The 18,394-nt window shown below is 40.6% G+C and overlaps 3 protein-coding genes across 4 annotated transcripts in view; 1 reads left to right on the top strand and 2 right to left on the bottom strand.

The window, feature by feature from the left end:
- The window catches only part of LOC140548993 (small ribosomal subunit protein eS17), a 351,034-nt gene that overhangs the window by 33,229 nt on the left and 299,411 nt on the right, over window positions 1–18,394 (bottom strand). The window lies entirely within an intron of this gene.
- pclaf (PCNA clamp associated factor) lies at window positions 205–1,674 on the bottom strand. Its single transcript, XM_072672162.1, has 4 exons — window positions 1,566–1,674; window positions 737–829; window positions 416–590; window positions 205–336 (listed from the first exon to the last, which is right to left on the bottom strand). The coding sequence occupies exons 1-4, from the start codon at window positions 1,609–1,611 to the stop codon at window positions 300–302; spliced, it is 351 nt and encodes a 116-aa protein (XP_072528263.1). The 5' UTR covers window positions 1,612–1,674; the 3' UTR covers window positions 205–299.
- On the top strand, window positions 5,630–15,948 carry mov10l1 (Mov10 like RNA helicase 1). 2 transcript variants are annotated; one of them, XM_072672166.1, is made up of 25 exons: window positions 5,630–5,751; window positions 5,857–6,044; window positions 7,496–7,655; window positions 7,803–7,936; window positions 8,160–8,347; window positions 8,472–8,612; window positions 8,805–9,215; window positions 9,714–9,911; window positions 10,143–10,257; window positions 10,348–10,525; window positions 10,619–10,689; window positions 10,803–10,894; window positions 11,190–11,248; window positions 11,357–11,536; window positions 12,290–12,471; window positions 12,566–12,712; window positions 12,865–12,986; window positions 13,312–13,411; window positions 13,688–13,834; window positions 14,333–14,506; window positions 14,764–14,913; window positions 15,007–15,114; window positions 15,284–15,424; window positions 15,584–15,675; window positions 15,839–15,948. In XM_072672166.1, the coding sequence occupies exons 1-25, from the start codon at window positions 5,658–5,660 to the stop codon at window positions 15,861–15,863; spliced, it is 3,597 nt and encodes a 1,198-aa protein (XP_072528267.1). In that variant the 5' UTR covers window positions 5,630–5,657; the 3' UTR covers window positions 15,864–15,948. The 2 variants fall into 2 exon arrangements, with proteins under 2 accessions (XP_072528267.1, XP_072528268.1); XM_072672167.1 differs by having other exon boundaries at window positions 7,824–7,936.

Raw genomic sequence — 18,394 nt, forward strand, 5'->3', positions numbered from 1 at the left:
GATCAAACCATAAGCAAGTTAATACAAATGTCACAGCGCTGGCATTTTAGCAAGAGATCATAGGATGTGCAGCACTGCAGAAAACCCACCGTTACACAGGTGTGTTGTGTTGCTTCCTGAATCCTAGTCATGCTTGAAGCATAAAGCAGGTAAAGAAAAAGTAGACTCAGCTCTTGGAAAAAAAGGTTTATTAAATGTATGTACAAAATGGAAAACATTGCAATAAATTATGTACAGGATTTACATTAAAATTCAGACTGTCAAGTACCAACAGAATTGTATTCATTCATTAATGGCCATTATTCATCATCCTCATCATCTGGAAGAGGTCTTGGTCTGAAAGGCAACACAAGGAATGATTAGGAAGAGTTACAAATAAGTAAACCACACACACACACACACACACAAAACCTACTTTCTGGGTGCTTTGGACATGCCACTGCCTCCAGCCTCCTCCCCATCAGACACAGGGTGCTGGTTCTCCTTTTCTGGCTTCCTGGGGGGCCCACCAAAGAAGTCCCCAATGCCTTTCTGCCATGTAGGGGTGGGACGCGGGCAGACTGGGTTCCCACCAGCATACTTGTTCTTGGCTACAACAATGAGGGAAGACGGACAGGGGGAGGGGCACGGCACATAGTTTAATATTAAAATTACATGAAGAGTTCATATCCAAGCATACTTGGAGACATGAATGAAAAGTACAGTCAGAATATACAGTCTAGGACATTCGGCTCACCGGGGGTTCCTGCTTGAGAGCTGCTGCTGCTGCTTGAAGAGTTGGCGGAACTGGAGGCGCCAAGTGATTTCCTGGGCGCCGAGGCAGCGACCGCTAAAAATCAAGCAATCCGGTTAGATAGCTCTGTAAATTAACGTAATGCTGTAACTAACACCACTGTAATAACCATCAAAAAGCTGATCAACAAACATTGAGGGCCTAGCTTAGAGCAGCCACATCCTCACTGCAAATCTGGCGCCATTTCTGCTTGCCCAAACAACATTGTTCTGTTAGCCATTTAAAAACACCCCTAAATATGAAGGGGGTTCATGATGAACGCAAAAGTAAAAGAAATACATCTGGATGACTGAAAACGTTCACAGGCAGAAAACCCAGCAACCACACGAACAGACAAGTAATCAAAGCATACCAATTAAGTCTTCACAAGCGTGATTTCCATGATTTGTCACGTTTAGCCATTTGTTCTTTAAAATAAAGTAAAATCACATATTTTCTCTTTCACCGTGTTGAGATCTTGTCATCACTTTTGTTGCAATTTAGCCCCATTGAAACATATTGGCGGGAGAAAGAGCTGCTTCAGCTAAGTTAACTGGGCTAACGGAGTTCAAGGCCATGTTGAGATAATCAGCAAGATCGCATAATTAAACATAACTGCACATTAGATATTACAGACAGACTCAGATGAAGTTATTTTAGCCATTAACCACTTAAACCTCACGAGTCATCAAACCAGCTAGGGCTTCAGAGTCAGTGTTATTAGCTCCAGTGCCACCAGATACAAAGACTGGGAGGAAAATAATCACTGAAATTCACTTAAATATAATTTTACCTTTCCTGTAGGTCCCAGGAACACTGTCTGCCTTGGTCCTGACCATCTCTGCGGTCTTGCAGCGTTTTCTCACCTGGTGCAGATAAAAAGGACTACCACCCCAGTCTTTCCCGCCCGCTTTTAAAAAGCGAGGCAAAGCACAGGCAGGCAGCCAATAGGAAGACCGGGGTTGACCCGCACAGACCTGCGCCCACGCCTACTCGAGACTCACTAAGGAGCCCTACCACATCGCCAGATCATATTTAGGCTATATGGAGTAAAATTGGATTTAGATGGTAATAGAAACATAGAACGATTCACGATTCAGGTAAATAGTCCCTAGATTTTCCGAAATCGTTCCCTTAAGAACGATTTATTAGTTTTTATTAGATTTATTAGTATTTATTAGTATACTTTTTAATAGTTTTTGTCTCGAAATATACATTTTCTACCATGATACGTTAGGGGCTCCATACATATATAAGACTTGAGTGTATCCCAGTTGCAAATGAATTAGTGTTTGAGTACGTAGTATGTAGTACGGAGCAAAGTATTAAACTTGAGTATACTGAAAAATGCAGATGCTTAAATGATGCATACTTAGAATTAAGAGTACGAGTTCTTCCCATTTGCGTACTACACACTAAGACTATAAGGTATGCACTATATACTAATCTTAATAGTGCGGGTTAGGCAGGTAACACACAAAGTATTAAAGCAGCATTATGCAACAATTGCTATTTCTTGCTACTGGAAATTCACAGCAGTTAAAAGAAAAAAACACTGAGCAATCAGAGGGCAAATGTAGTTTACAAGCTGAGAGATTCATAATCGTCACTGTAAGAGAAAGAAGCATGTGGGTTGACAAGATTTTACGGAAATATGAGAAATAAAACATGTGTTATGTAGCTATGCAGAGGTCTCCGTCAGTATCACTACTGTTAAGAAACTCTTTAAGAAACTATTGTTTCTTCTGTACTACTCCTGAAAGTATTTGACTCAAAATAATAATGGAACCGGTTTTGGTGCTACGTTTTTTTAAATAAGGTTTTTATAACAATTTTCATAAGGTTCTATACAGATCTATCTATCTACTAGAGATGGTTCTGCATTAGCTTAGCTGCAGCAGTGCGGCCTAGGCAGTCCCCCAAATTCCTGGGGTGGATTTGTGATGATTCTACACTGAACATTTGTCTTGGCTAAAGATCCTTTTTAAAAGTGTAGCTCTTCCTCCTTGTTGTTTCCCTATTTGCTTTTTTTCTTTTGACAACAGTTTTTTCCTTTTCCCTTTTCTGACTAATTTTCTCACTTCACTTTTAAAACTGCTGTTTAAGTCTTTTTCTCAATTTTCTCAATTGCAGACATTTTTCTTTTGTGTTTCTACTCTTTCTCTAGATGAGAAAGAGCAAGCTAGAAAGACTTCTGACAGTACCCAGCAGTGCTAACTCTGGACAGAGTTATTCCCAATCCAAAAAAAAACAATTTGGACAATAAAATGGGGTGACCCCTACTTGGCCCCACGATATCAAGAAGGCCAGGAATTCCAGGCCCCAAAGAACACACCAAATAAAAGAGTAAGATACCATAAGATTATCTTACAATTAATGATATATAAACGTCCTTGATTCTTTTACACCCAGCAAGATGTTAGCAGCTTATCGTTTAAGTTGTTTAAGTTAAGAGCTGAGGCCTCCATGGATCTCATCAATGAGTTTTAGGAGGTTCAAAGTACTGTATACCAGGCACACCCCACAAGAGATCCTATAACCCAGTCGTCTAGCCATCAGTCTAGCCCTTGTCAAAGTCATTCCAATCCTTACACTTGCCCATTTTTACACTTCCTGCTTTTAACACTGCTCACTTGTTCCTTGATTTATTCCACCCATTGACAAATGACACAGTAAAGAGACCATCAGTGTTATTTCATTTACCGGTCAATGGTTCAACATGATGACTCAGTAAATGTAATCGGGCGCCAAACGGAATAGATGTCTTGAGGGCTTCCTATAGTGGTCCTCTGCCACATTGCAAGCCTACTATGCTCTCTACACCACCAGTGCCAGGACATCCACCCTGAGCAGGTTGTGCAGCTGGTGTCTTTATTTTACAGATACAGTCTTCTTGAATTCTTCAAATTTACTTTGGTAGGTGTCTTATAACATATCTTCTGTTACACAAACCCAGTCAATAATTTCTATAGAATAATAATTCTATGGAGTAAAACTGAATTAATACAACACTGAAAAATAAATAATAACCTCCTAAAAAATTAACAAGGTTATTATGAGCATATAAATCAACACAAATAGCATTAGCAATACAAGTTAATACAGAACCCCTAAAGTACCAACGTCGGAAAAAAAAATATTTAGGGACTTCACACTATTTAGTTATTTCATGAATGTAATAAATAGTTACCACAATTTTATTAATCATTCCTTCAATTTAATAAATAATTCCCACATTTTAATCACTCCTTCAATTTAATAAATCATTCCCACAATTTAATTAATCACTCCTACAATTTAATAAATCATTCATACAAATAAACCATTTCTACAAGTTAATAAATAATTATTCAATTTAATAAATAATTCCTACAATTTAATACATTATTTCTATAATATAATCAATCATCCATTCAATTGATTTAATTATTCCATAAATGTAATAAATAATTCCCATAATCGAATTAATCATTCACACAATTGAATTAGTAATTGTATAGATTTAAAAAATCGTTCCCACAGTTATGTTAATTCCATTAATTTTAATTTCAGCAATTTAATAATCCATTCCCACAATTTATTAATAATTCCTTCAATTTAATTAATAATTCCAAATATTTAATAAATTATTCCCACAATTTAATATATATATATATAATATATATATATATATATATATATATATATATATATATGTAATCAATCAGTCCCACCATTTAATTAATTATTTATTCAATTAAAGTAACTATTCTTTCAATTAATTAGTAATAATTTATAGACTCATTCTTCTTATTATTCTTCTCCTTATTATTATTATTATTTATGTCTGTAAATATTATTTTTCTTCTTTGATATTTTAGGGTCTCTGTGAGGGCAGATGACACGTAAACAGAGGTCAACCTCAGTGTAGCGCTACCCTGAACTACGGAGACGCTCAGCTAATGTCATTTAACCGCACCTTAATTACCGTCACGTTATCATATGGGGTCGATAGCGGAGCCTCGGTGAAGTTCACTCTGCGTTAGCTGCGTTAGCTGCGTGAGTGAGTGAGTCTAGGCTAAGCTAAGCTAAGCTAGTGCTGTTAAAGTAGCGTTATTCTGAAGTGGAAAGCTTAGCAGCGTTAATTGGACGCACCTGTTAGATCATCATCATTATTATTATTTATGATAGTTTGTCTTTTTTTGTTTTTCCGCAACAATCTGACAAACTTTGTTTGAAAGAAGGTCTCTGTACCTGCAGGTGTGTGATTTAGTGATTTAGCGTGAGTCTGGAAACGAGGCGAAGACTGGAGGAGGAATGTAGCTAGCACTAACTAACTAACTAGCTATCAAACGTTAGCTAGCCTGCTAATAAACCAGAAGACGTCTGTGCTTCAAATGTACATTTTAAAGCATATATAGCTCCGTATAACAGGAGCACATGTAGTCCAGCAGTTTCAGGTGATGTACTCAGTCACACAGACTACAGGTTATAGCTGTGTGTTTTGACGTATCTGTATCTATAGTTGCTGTGTTGCATGTTGGCTGTACAGCTGACTTGACTCTCTAGTGATCTAGTTAGCTAAACAAGTCACCCACATGAACAAGAACCTTCAATGTAGCTAGTGCATTTTTTTATCCATAAAAGACATAAAAAAAAATATTCATTCACCTTCATTTTTATTGCAGTTTGCTAATAACCTGCTCTACTGTTTGCTGGCTGGTTTTGTAGTGGGTGATGGGCTGACACCACAACCTGTATGATCCTTATGGCTCACAGGTGGCTGTGATTCTAGGCCTGTTTGAATGTTTGTTTTCTAATATGTCCCTCAGAGTAAGCTAATAATAATGTTTTTTTTTCCATCAAGGTGTACTCTTTTTAACTCTTGACTGTTTCTGGCGAAGACATGGTGACAGCTGTGCAGTTCTTGATCTCCAAGCTGCTTTCACCACTCTGGAGAAGAGCAGAGGATGAAGATGATGAAGTTTATTATGGTGGAGGTAAAGAGTAGCTCTGTCCTAGATGGGCATGTAGAATAAACTGTAGGTTAAAACCTATTAAACCCTTCATCCATGTCATATCATGTGGTATTGATGCTTGTTCAGGTATGAAGGAGATTCGTCAAGTGCGGGGTGGTGTTGTGACTCAGCTGTGCCAGGATTATGGGCTGATTGATCATTCGGTGTACTTCACTGCTAAGGAGGTTCTGGGAGGAGTGCCACTGTGTGTGGGTGACCCTGTCCACACCCTGGCTGTCCGAGATGGAGTCCATGGAGGTTGGAGGGCACTCAGAGTATGTTCTGTTACAATCCCTTTAATCTCCTTCAAATTTAGCACATGCCAACGTGCACTGTGCCAGATCAATTATTCATTTGTAATGCGTGGTTCACAGCATGCATTGTTGTTGCATAGCTTCTGGGTGTGTATCTCCTTTGTGGTCATGTCTAGGCCATGCACATTGGGTGAAACTTTTTGGCTGTAGTCACAGAAAGGTGGCTGCATCCTGAGACATTTGCTATTGTTCCTGTCTGCCTAACTCCTTCCTTCCTTCTCTTCTTTCCCGAAAGAAGGTGGAGGGGCTAAGGGTAGGATAGGAACAGGAGAAATTGGGCAGCTGTACAGTGACTGAGAAATAGAACAGCTGAACCTGTCCCATTTCAAAAACATGAATAACTATGTTCATTTAGAAGCACACACTGATACAGGCATGGCTCTTTTGAAGTGCAGGACTTTATCTGTAAACAAACGCCATGTTGAGTTCCTCGTTTATAATGTCTCTGGTCTAATGTTGGCTGTTGATGAGTAAGAAGTTATTTGTTTTTTAAAAGTCAGCAGTTTACATGTAGAGTGAGACTACCGATGCACTACAGGTTGGTTATACTAGTGGATTAGTGTTGCTGTTTCATCCATAGATCAAGTTTACGCTGGAAAGCAGTGATCATGTCGATCATGATATCTGCGTGATGACTTGTTTGCGTCCCTGAAGCTTCTGATTCAGTTGGGCAAGATGTTTGGTAATGTCGCACAACATCGCAAAGTCACACAGCCAATTTGGATCTGACAGTTCGGGCATGGGTTTTCCTTTGCCCTGCATGAAAAGAGCAATGTCTTCCCTAAGCTCAAAAAATCATTTGAGGACTTTGCTCCTACTCAGCCACCGCACCTCCGCACCAAGAACAGCTGGAACTGACGGGCAACATAATCGGCATGCATTGTATGAAATGTAGTTTAAGGTCAATGCACACTTTACAATTAGTGTTGGAATAATTAATAATTAAGTCTAAAAGCGTGCATTGACCATGAACTCCATTTCCCACAATCCATGCCGATTGTTACCCGTGACGCGACGGCATTAAGCCATTAGATTGCAGTCAATCAGATCTTGCGGGCCACATCAAATGACACGGCCACATTTGGCCCGCTGTGGTGTGTGAATGGCGTAGGAATCTCATGGACATGTGAGTCAACCTCAAAGTGATTGATTCAGCTGTTGACTTTTAATGTGTAACAGAATATGAGTAGAAAAAAACAGTGAGACCCGCTCCTTCACAGACTGTGTAAAAATGAGTCACTAATTCAAACGAAGCACTAACACAGAATAAAATTCCTCTCTCATATTTTGTCTCCTTTTTGCTGATCAGAAAAATGAGCCAGTCTATAACTCAAAAATGTTATCCGAGAGTGTTGTGATCTGTTATGCCTTCATTTGTCTATAATTAAACAAGTTGGTGTTTGTTTATGCAGGTGGAGAGGCAGGTGGATACTTGGGAGGGTGGTGGCAGGACATCGCTTGATCTGGATGGCAGTAAGCTTAGACCTCTGATTGGAACAGTAACATCATGTGACAAAGATGGTGGATTTATAAACCAGACTACGTATTTTCCCCAATCAGCCCTGTGTGAAGGTAAGCATCAGCATCTACTTTATACATATTGCTGACTTTTGGTTTACAGCTTTTTCGTTCGATACCAGCTTCTTGCTATACACTTGATCGTACTGTATGTTTGAAGGTAAGTGTGACCAGTGTGTTGTCCATCTTTCTGACACCCAGATGTCCATTTTTGTGTCTTAGGCTTTGAACCCATGAAAGGAGACTGGGTGCAGGCAGAGTACTTTATTAGCCCTGCAGAGTGGAGTAGTCAGGCTCGGACTGTGGCTCCATTACGATATCACCGCATGGATCAAGTAAGAAGTTGCTTTCTTTCTCTTTCCACCTTCATGCATCTCGTAATTTTATAGCTATAGAGACTAATTCGCAATAACTGGTCTGCAGTTGGTCATGTTTGCATGTGCAACTAAGATAGGTTACAGAAATTTCTTCTTCCATCAGATTTATACTGATTTACCTGGTGATCTGTTTAGCAGGATGCATGCACTGAGTGCTTCTCTACTTTTATTTCTTTCTCAGGTGTGTGTGTCGAGTGTATTTGGCAGTAGTGGAGTTGTAGAGGACAGTGTGTTTTTCTGCCTGGACTCTCTGTTGCTGCCTCCTGGTTATCGACCCACACAGGGAGATATAGTGAGTGTTGTAGTTGTGGAGAGCAGCCAGTCATTCTACTGCTGGAGAGCACTCTGCATGGCCCCCATTAAACCCAGGCAAGATATCCTCTCATTGACGCCTCGGTTTCCCTATCAAATAATCCATTAGCCGCTAAACATCTAAAAAATTAAATAAAATAATAGATGTGTTTTCTTGTTTTGCTTGCTCCTTCTCTTATAGCCCAAATTCGTCAGTGCCGGTCTTTCCAGAGGCAGAGATCCAGACCTTGTTGGAGAATAAGGAAGGGCTGGTGGTTAGTGAGGAAACCCAGTTTGGATCTCTGTTAATGGGGGAGACTAAGGAGCTGCAAGTCTGGATTCAGTGAGTTACTGTGATGTATCCTTTTAGATACTGCCAATAATTCACATGACCAAAATCAATTATCCATTTTAGCATATGAACTAATTATTATCATCATCATCAAGGTGAGGTTTATATAGCAGCATATTTTGGTTATGATAATTATTAGTAATTGTGTCCCCTCATAATTGCTATATCTGCTTTCCTGTGCAGCAATATGAGCTCGGAGACCCGCACATTAAAATGCTGTGAACTCGCTGGCTGGGACTCTGAGGAACAATTTATTCTCAGCCCCATACTGTCTTCTGATCCCTCAAACATCCCTTCAAACACACAGAACCAACAAGCCATCTCTCAGAAAAATCCCTTCATGCCCTCCTTCCGTGCCCTGGGCAGGGGCCTTGTAGGAAGGCATGGCCTCTGTTCATTACCAAGTATTTCCTTTGGGACTGCAGAGGAAACTGACGAAGGCCATGAACCAAATAGTGAGGTAGATAAACATGGAGAGATTGAGTGTGATGGTGAGATAAGCACTGAGGAGACACCAACTGTGCTGGGAATGGAGAGGAATCGGGAGATTTCACCAGGACAGAAGGTGTCAGTCACTGTGGGCTGCCAGGCCAAGTAAGTGACTGATTTAAGTAACATTTAACATGTATTCTAGGCAAATGGACACAAATGTTTGATTCATTTAGCAATTAATTAGCAGCAAGACTAGATTGCTGCTCACTGACAACTGGATGACATCTCCAGAGTTGTCTCCAGAGAATCAGCACAGGTTGTTGTTGTCCCCCATCTCTGTGCCCAGCAGGGGGCGACACAGCAACAGTCTGGGAGAGACTGCTCTTAAATTCAAGCAATCGGCCTAGTAGACCTTCGGTCATCTCTACATGCAATGATATATATAAATAAATAAAAACACTACCGTAAGGGACAGTGCATCTAGGTTTTTCACTCACTTTTACACCTGAATGTTTGAAAGTTTGATAGTTATGTTTTTGTCACATATATATGGTACAACTAGTAGTGAAATGGTTTGTGTGTCTGGTCACACAACTGTAAGACTAAGTGTTGTAATGCTACAGGGAGCCACTGGTGAAACTGTAAATGTTGTTTCTGTAGGAACCTGGGTTGCTGTACTGAGCTGCTGTTGCTGCACTTCTCTTCCTTCACCATCGGGCGGCGCTTAGAGGTGTCTGTGAACAGCACTGAGGAGAGTCTGCTGAAGCCCAGCACCCCCTACTGCCCAGCAGTGCCAGTACTCCAACCACAAAAACATGCTCAGGTGGTCACAGTCATGGCTCCTGCACCTCCAGTCAGGTGAATCCCGCCATATTATTATGATCTACAAATATCCATCTGTGTACTCAAATTACAGGCCCTGTGCTGTTTCTTATTTGCATTCTAAATATAGGTCAATTTGTCTTACTACAGTAGCAAGCACACATTATATCATTAAGGCAGCAAATTGCCACAGCTTGTGCCTAGGTTTTTGTCTTTCTGGTGATATTTTGAGAACACCACCTGTTCTGACTGGATGTTTTGGGTCAGGTTGGCAAGACGTCATTTGCCTAATTTCCTTGGAAACTACCCAGTACCGCAAGCACTGCGGGAATGTGTGGAGGGCCAGAACGATGTCCTGGTGTTTCAGCCAGCTCTTGGAGAGGTGAGTAATTAGAGACGGTTTGTAGTTGATCTCAATGCTTGTTGTAAACAAGTGTCTTGCTCTTGTTTTTACTCAATTTGTCTCCTTCAGCCACTTTGTTTGTCCTCCATGGTTGCTCGCTTCTCAGCCTTACTGTGGCTGGAGGAGCTGCAGGCAGAGAGGGAGCTCCGGGAGTTCAGTATTAGTGGTGCCCTCCTTAGGAAAGGGGCAGTATACTTGCACCTGGAGGTGCCTGGGTTGTGTGAGGGAAGGCCAAACCTCTTCATAGGTCAGTATGGCCACCAACACTGTTTGCTTGTCTGTCTAACTAGCTAACTTTTATGTTATGTTAATCGTGTGTGTGTATGTGGTCATTTTACAGGAGACAAAGTTGTTCTGAAGAAGCCATGCAGTGGAGGGCTCGTTGTGGAGTATATTGGCTATGTCACTGAGGTGCTCTGTTTATAAATATGAGCTTTATTTGTGGAATATGTTAAAACAATGTAGTGTTGATGTTTAACACATTTAACATATTTCCATTTTTGCTCGTACTCTTTCACTTGCAGATCAGTGAGGAGGACGTGAGTTTACGAGTAAACACAGAGTTCCATAAGAGCTACCTGGGGGAACCCCTGGATGTGGAGTTTACATACAACAGGTGCCTATTTAACATCTGTCTTAAAACACTGCAGTGGAGCTGTTGGGAGGCATGTAAGAGAAACGATATTGCATGTGGATCAGTTTGGGTTTTCTGTTCTAAAGTGTATGTAAAAATGGCACACAGGCAAATGAGGAGGGAAGGTGGCTGTAGTAATGGGCTTTCCTAACAGACAATGAGTGTGCATGTTTGTTAAATGCTAGTGGCAGTAATTCCTCAAACTCGAATCAACCTAGGTTGAAATATTTTCTCTTGGGATTTGTAAAAATAAGTTTGTTTCTGCTTCCAAAATCAGAGTGACAATGAGGAGATGCCACTGTGCTCTGGAACAGACTAAACACTTCGGAGAGAATGGTGAGCTGGGTCTGGTGTGTGTCTGTGTGTGTCTAGTTGTCCTCCAGATAGACTCCCATATAAATGACAATCACTGAAATGTGCTTAATCTCCTTTTGCTGGCTTTAGTGCTTTTCCCTACAGTAATGCAGCTACAGCGTCCTGTATGGACCGGAGAGTGGGGAGTCGAAAAACAACAGAAAGGGAATGAATTTGAACCTCCTCAACAAAATAAAGGGGTGTGTGTGACTGGGGAGAAGCTGTCTTTGAATATGGACATGGTGTCTGTGGCCACACAGACCAAAACAGGTAGGACTGTATTTTTGAGGGTGGGTTATTTGGTTGTTTTTCATATGTCATTGCTGTCGCACAAAAACCAGAATAACAATTTTACCAGAGAAAGAAAGATACTATTGGTCCATTCATCATGAATTTTTAACATCCAAGTAAAGAGGAACTGCCCGATTCAAAGTGGGGAAAAATGGCAGAAATGGAGACATCAAGGATATTTTGCTAAACGGAACTTGGCGAAGTCATTATAAATTGAATGTGTAAAAGTAAAACCGTGTATATGCTAATCAGCCCTAACATTAGCACCCCTGACCGTTTTAGTGAAACACTGATTGATTTGTTTTCAGTGGTATCTGTCAAGGGGTGAACAGTCAGTTTTAGAAGTTGATGTTTCAACTGAAATATAACGGTAAAAGGATGTGAGCAACTTTGACTAGGGGCAAATTGCTAGACGACTGGATCAAAGCATCTCCTAAACATCATGCAGGTCTTGTGGGGTTTTGCTGGTATGCAGTGGTCAGTACATGAGACCCCCACCTCACCTTCAGAGGTCTTGTGGAGTCCATGCCTTGGATTGTCAGATCTGTTGTAGTGGCAAAAGGGGGGGGTCCAACTCAATATTGGGCAAATGGCATGTTCTGCTAATGTTATGACTGTTAAGTGAATTATTATTATTATTATTTATTTTTTTTTTGGAACACACTGACACTCTGTGACTCTGCCACAAACTGAGAAACCTCTGACACTTGTGCTTTTTCATTTTCATTTCAGATTTGCAAATGACTCCCACACACATCCCAAACCCTGGCCAGTTTTTTAATTGTAAGCTTAATCCTGCCCAGAGGGAGGCAGTCAAGCACATTCTCAGCGGAGAATGTCGTCCCATCCCATATGTGCTGTTTGGTCCCCCAGGCACGGGCAAAACGATTACGCTCATTGAGGCCATAATGCAGGTTTGACCATGTTCGCTAATAGACTTTACTAATTGTAAACTGACTGAAACTTAAACCCTGTAGCTTTATTAACCCAGGGCACGTTCATGTGCAGGTGTACCACCGTGTGCCTGGAAGTCGGATTCTAGTGTGCACTCCTTCTAACAGTGCTGCAGACCTCATCTGCATCCGCCTGCATGAGACTGGCTACCTTCATGCTGCCAGTCTAGCGCGTGTGAATGCCACCTGCAGGCAGGAGGAGGTACTGCAGTCCATGTGAATAAAATAAATAAATAAATGTATGTGTAGCTTTTGGTTAATGTAATACCACTTGTTTTAAGTATTATTGATGGGCTTTATTTATACCAGCCTTTTATAAATATAGTGTAAAGTATATTCCTGCTGTCTCTGCAGTCTATCCCAGAAGTGTTGCAGCAGTATTCTCGTGCTGGGGAGGATATACGTCATGCCTGTTTTCACCGTATTGTGGTCAGCACCTGCTCCAGTGCTGGCATGTTTTACCAGATCGGCTTGCGGTGAGAACGAGTACTTTGTTTCCTCTGCTTTACCACTCCTAATTCAACTAAACGGATAACTAATTACCCCTTCCTTAGTCAGCGTGTCTGAGCTGGAGCGGAAATGCTATAAATAAATGTGCAGGGCTCTACCTGAGGTCCATGTCTGGCAACCAGTTTTTGTATTTTACTGGGACTGTGTGTTTAGGGAACCTGTGACTTTCAGCTTTCAATAGTGTGTGTGTGTGTGTGTGTGTGTGTGTGTGTGTGTGTGTGTGTGTGTGTGTGTGTGTGTGTGTGTGTGTGTGTGTGTGTGTGTGTGTGTGTCTTGTTTTTCGTGTTTTAGCGTTGGCCATTTCACACATGTGTTTCTGGATGAAGCTGGTCAAGCCACAGAGCCTGAATCTCTTATTCCGTTAGGCCTTCTGTCTGAGAAGACAGGCCAGGTTAGACAATCTATTATATGACTACATTCCTACCTGCCTGTTCAGAAACCTATTGTCTATAGTCTAGATTATCTATGTTATTAGTTTGCTATACTGTAACTCCTCATTTTCTAGACTGAACTGAAACCAAGGAGACATTTTCACAACACAAAGTGCAACAAAGACAGTTAATAGATTTTTTTTTTTTTTTTTTGGTACTTGCAATCGGAGCTTTGTTTTTATTTATTTATTTTGGTACTAATGAGTTCTGTCTTTCCCTTCTCTCCCCTAATGAAGATAGTCCTGGCTGGAGACCCTAAGCAACTGGGCCCAGTTGTGAAGTCTAAACTAGCTGAAGCATTTGGATTAGGAGTGTCTCTGCTTGAAAGACTTATGGCCACCCCACTCTACTCTTGCAATGAGAAGGGCTACAACCCGTTACTGGTGAAAAAATACACTCTCTGTTGCTAGTGAAGTCAGAAGTCATTGTATAGTTGGTTCTGGGTGGGTTGTGGTGTGGGTGTGGGTGGGGTATGTTTTTCTTGTATGTATACAAACACACCACCTTGTTTCTACACTCATTGACCATTATATCAGCTCCACTGACCATATAAGAGCACCTTAATACACCCATAGCTGATGGCTTTATTAGAGTTGGCCACTGCATGCTGTCAAACGTTATTGACCTCTTGTGGCCATATGCTGGTACTACACTATAGAGTTTTGTGGCATGATGGTGTGTTCTCAAGATTCGCATTTTTTTCATTGACTACACAAAGAAAGTGGAATGCTACAGCGATGACCTTTGTCAGAACATGTAACTTATTTATTGTAAAATCTGTTGCGTCAGTTTTTCAGACTTCTTACCAAGGCTTAAAAAACTCAATTCTAAAATGTTATTTAAAAAAAAATTATTTTATTGTTCTCTTTAATGCTCCTCAGGTGACTAAGCTGGTGTATAACTACCGTTCCCATGAGGTCTTGCTGTCGCTACCGTCTCGCCTGTTTTATGGGGGTGAGCTGTGTGTACGCTCACAGAGAGCTGTCGTGGATTCTCTGTGCCATTGGAGCCGTCTTCCCACCAAAGGCTTTCCTCTCATCTTCCATGGAGTCAGGGTGCACATCTTTCTTGTTACCTATTTTCATAAGTGATTTTATATAATAGATTAATAGATAGTTGATAATGGTGTGAACAGCTGGGTGACTGCTGTGGGCCACCAATTTATCCTTTCTTATAAAGCGGCATAGGCTGTTGCTTAACTTTTTATTATATAAATACATTAAGGGAATTCTCATTGCTGTGCTTGGTCTTTCTGACCCTCTGCAGAGGTAAATTCTGTCTTTGTATGCCTGTTCTCCATTTCTCCCTGTAGGGTACAGAGATGAGGGAGGGAAATAACCCGTCCTGGTTTAACCCTGGAGAAGCGGTGCAAGTCATGTTTTACTGCTGTCAGCTGGCCAAAAGACTGTACAACCCCATACCAGCTACTGACATAGGAATCATCTCCCCTTACAGAAAACAGGTTCCCCAAATTCCTGCTTGCTTATGCCTCCTTTTTTGCAAGTGCAGTTTGTGCTTGTTTTGGTTCTTTTGTTCACTTGTCTATCCATGTTAGGCAGAGAAGATCAGAGTGCTGTTGCACAGGGTAGGGCTCGCTGATATTAAGGTGGGCTCAGTTGAGGAGTTCCAGGGACAGGAGTTCCTCATCATCATCCTGTCCACGGTAAAGTGCTGTTTTATTCACTCTGGAAGAACCGTACCAATTTTTGGTTGCTCATGGCTGTAAGTTATGGATGAGAAGTAAAACCGAACCGAAGTTTGATTTTGTGACGCTACGCTTATTAGATAAAGCTATGGAAAAGTTATGAAAAAAAATGTTTTTGACCCCTCAGGTACGCTCCAATGAGGCTCTACCGAGCAGTGATCTGCAGAATGCTCTGGGCTTTCTGTCCAACCCCAAACGCTTCAATGTGGCAATCACTCGACCAAAAGCTCTTCTCATCGTTATCGGCAACCCACACATACTGATTAAGGTGTCTAACTGTCAATGTTGAGGATTTGAAAAAGTAATGGCAGTGTTTTTGCTGCGGACCCAGTTGGTTTGTGCATCAGTGTTTGTATGTTGTTCCTTAATTTGTTCAAGAATGCCATCTTATCATTTAGACCAGTAATGGTGTGTTTGTGTGTTGCAGGATGCATGTTTCCATGCATTGCTACAGTACACGTATGACAATGGGGCTTTCCTTGGCTGTGACCCTCCTGTCTCCCTCAGAGCTGCTCACAGGTTGGTCACGAATCACATTATGACCTTTTAACACGTGGCCTCAATCTAATGGTTTAAGACTCAAAGTTTGAGTTTAATGAAGGATCTAGAATCTGGTATCTCCTGTTCCTTTATAAAATAGAACTCCTTCGTACTCATTAGTACTTTTTTTCTCTTCCCACAGAGCTGCCTCTAAAAAGGAGGAGTAGGGACTGAAGTTCAAGTCTGGATATATGGCAGTGTGTTCTGATTGTCAAAGTTTTTTTGTGACAAATAAAATAAACATGAATGTAACCTGTGTCTGCTTTTACTGATTTAAAATTAGATTATCTGTGTGGTTCTCTAAAAAACACTTATACATTTTTAACATCTGTGTGTTTGCCTCAAGTCCCAGCTATCATATAATTAAAAGCAGACTGTAAAATCATTGGGTGAAAAGTGGAAGGTGGCACCATGTTCAAAATATGCCATAGTGATGAAATAAACAGCACACAGCAGGTTAGAAATCTGCCTTAGCTTTTAATAAAGCATTTGTGTGTTCATACATGAGCCTGTGTCAGTCTCCTGTTTGAAATCCCCAAGTAGTCAGAGAGTCTGTAGCTTGCAGACAGTGCTGTGTCTGAACGTCTCGGTGTGGCTGCGTCTCCATGAGTGAGTCTGGGTGTGACCATTGACTGCCAAAAACTAGAGACGCACTGATGGATTAGTGGGGGTGATCAGGTGAAGTAAAGTAAAGATGATTAAGGTAAAGTACAGTAAGGTGACGAACAGTTTGAGCAGTTAATTTTGACTGTGGTTGTTCTATTGCCTGTTTAAGCATAACTTTTGCGAAGAGGCAGGGTCACAGGCTTGAAATTGAATAAATCAATCAAATGGGTGAACAGAATTTCTGTATAAGATTTCTGTATAAAAGTCGGGGGGCATTTCTATTGGTCCCTTCATCGTGAAGATTTGGCACAATATAAAGAACAATTGCCAGGATCACACGGTCACAAAAAGAAAAATGGCAAAAATGGAGCTACAAGGTTTTGTCATATGTAATGTATGTGTGGAAACAGTCTGAAAGGTTCTAATGAGTGAGCTGGAGACTGCTTTTGTCAGAGTGGGTCTGGATGCATGGCTACTCTTTGATGTATGACTGGGGTGCGAGTAAGCCGTCTTAAACTGCAGTTTGACACTCAGGTGTGTGAGTGTATGTATGTGTCTGTCTGCCAGTGACTTTTAAATCTCTGTGATAACCATTTGAAGATGCTGTATCGTGATGCTCAGAACACACAATGTTATCCTGGACACTTTGAAATACCAGCACTGCCTTTCAGTTGCAGTTTCACCTGAGATAGTCTGAGATGTGCAGTATGTGAGCAGCTCTGGTTTAACAAGCTCACAGGCTGCACTGTCATGTTGCGATCCTGTGCTTTATTTTATGTTTGTACAGCTGTTTTAGTCAGTTTCTGGTTGAGCACCTTTACAGCTCACAGTATTTACAGCTAGAAGGGCTACCATCCGTATATACCAACACATGATTTACATCAAATAACTGTACAATTCTTGAAGATCTGGTCACATTTAAGGACGTATTTGGATAAGGCCATGTAAATGATCTGCCTGCTTTTCTTTCCCCTCCAGTTCATAGAGAAAAAAGAAACTTCTCTGGTCTTTTCCTTCATATATATATATATATATATATATATATATATATATATATATATATATATATATATATATATATATGTATATATGTTAATTTATTTATGTTAAATTTATTTATTTTATTCCTTTCACTTCTATGTACCATGTTCTATAATCTTAACAGAAGTTTGGTGAACAATTTTATTTATTTATTTTTATTATTTATATTTTGCAAAAACTCAACATGACTCAAAATGTGTGCCCTTCTACAGCAAGGTTTTTTCCCACCTTTTTAAAATGATCCAAAAAATATAATCATCAGCACTTCTGCAAATAAAACATGATTCCAAGCACTACCTGTATACTCATTATCTTACACACATAGCTTTTTGTGTTTTAAAACAATATCGTAATAATGCAAACCGTAATCAATGGGTAGGTCATCACTGCGATACATCAGCACATGTCTACAACCGCTATACTAAAGAATGCTGCTGAATCACAGACCAACTACCATAGGGGACATTTGGACACGTTTGGATTACAGAATTAATCACAAATTTGCATAATAACCCATAGCTATTATTGTTTAAATAGCCTGTGAGACAAAATACTCTTCATAAGTGTTGTTGACTTATTATATTGTGTACCTTCACTAATACTTTCAAGTGTGCTGGTCAGATTAAGACCAGTGCAAATGTAAGACAGTCAATGTATACCTGGTCAGATTTTAATTTAGATCCTGATCAAGTTTTTTAATTCCTGTCATCTGCAGGGTTTTGGTCAATATCCGCTGCTCCATGCTGCCACAGCCTCCAGTGCGCCCAAAATGTAAAGCCTACCTGGACCTATTTAGTCGAGGAGTCTTCACTTTTGAAAAGCTATGTGTGCTTTGATAGACAGAGGCTTGTATGGGTCCCATTAGTGGTCTAGAGGCAGGCTATACATTAACAACACAAACATAATACCTAAAGAGGGGCAGGAGGGCCATTAGATAGAAAAACATGTTCGTGGGGCTATTAGAATGGGGGGTGGTTAGTTTAAACACATGGGCTCTATTGTTCTCCAAAATGGGCCTGTGTCTCTAATTGCCCAGTTAGGTCCCTTTGCT

This window comes from Salminus brasiliensis, chromosome 2 (assembly GCF_030463535.1).
Source record: "Salminus brasiliensis chromosome 2, fSalBra1.hap2, whole genome shotgun sequence".
NCBI classification, from domain to species: domain Eukaryota; kingdom Metazoa; phylum Chordata; class Actinopteri; order Characiformes; family Bryconidae; genus Salminus; species Salminus brasiliensis.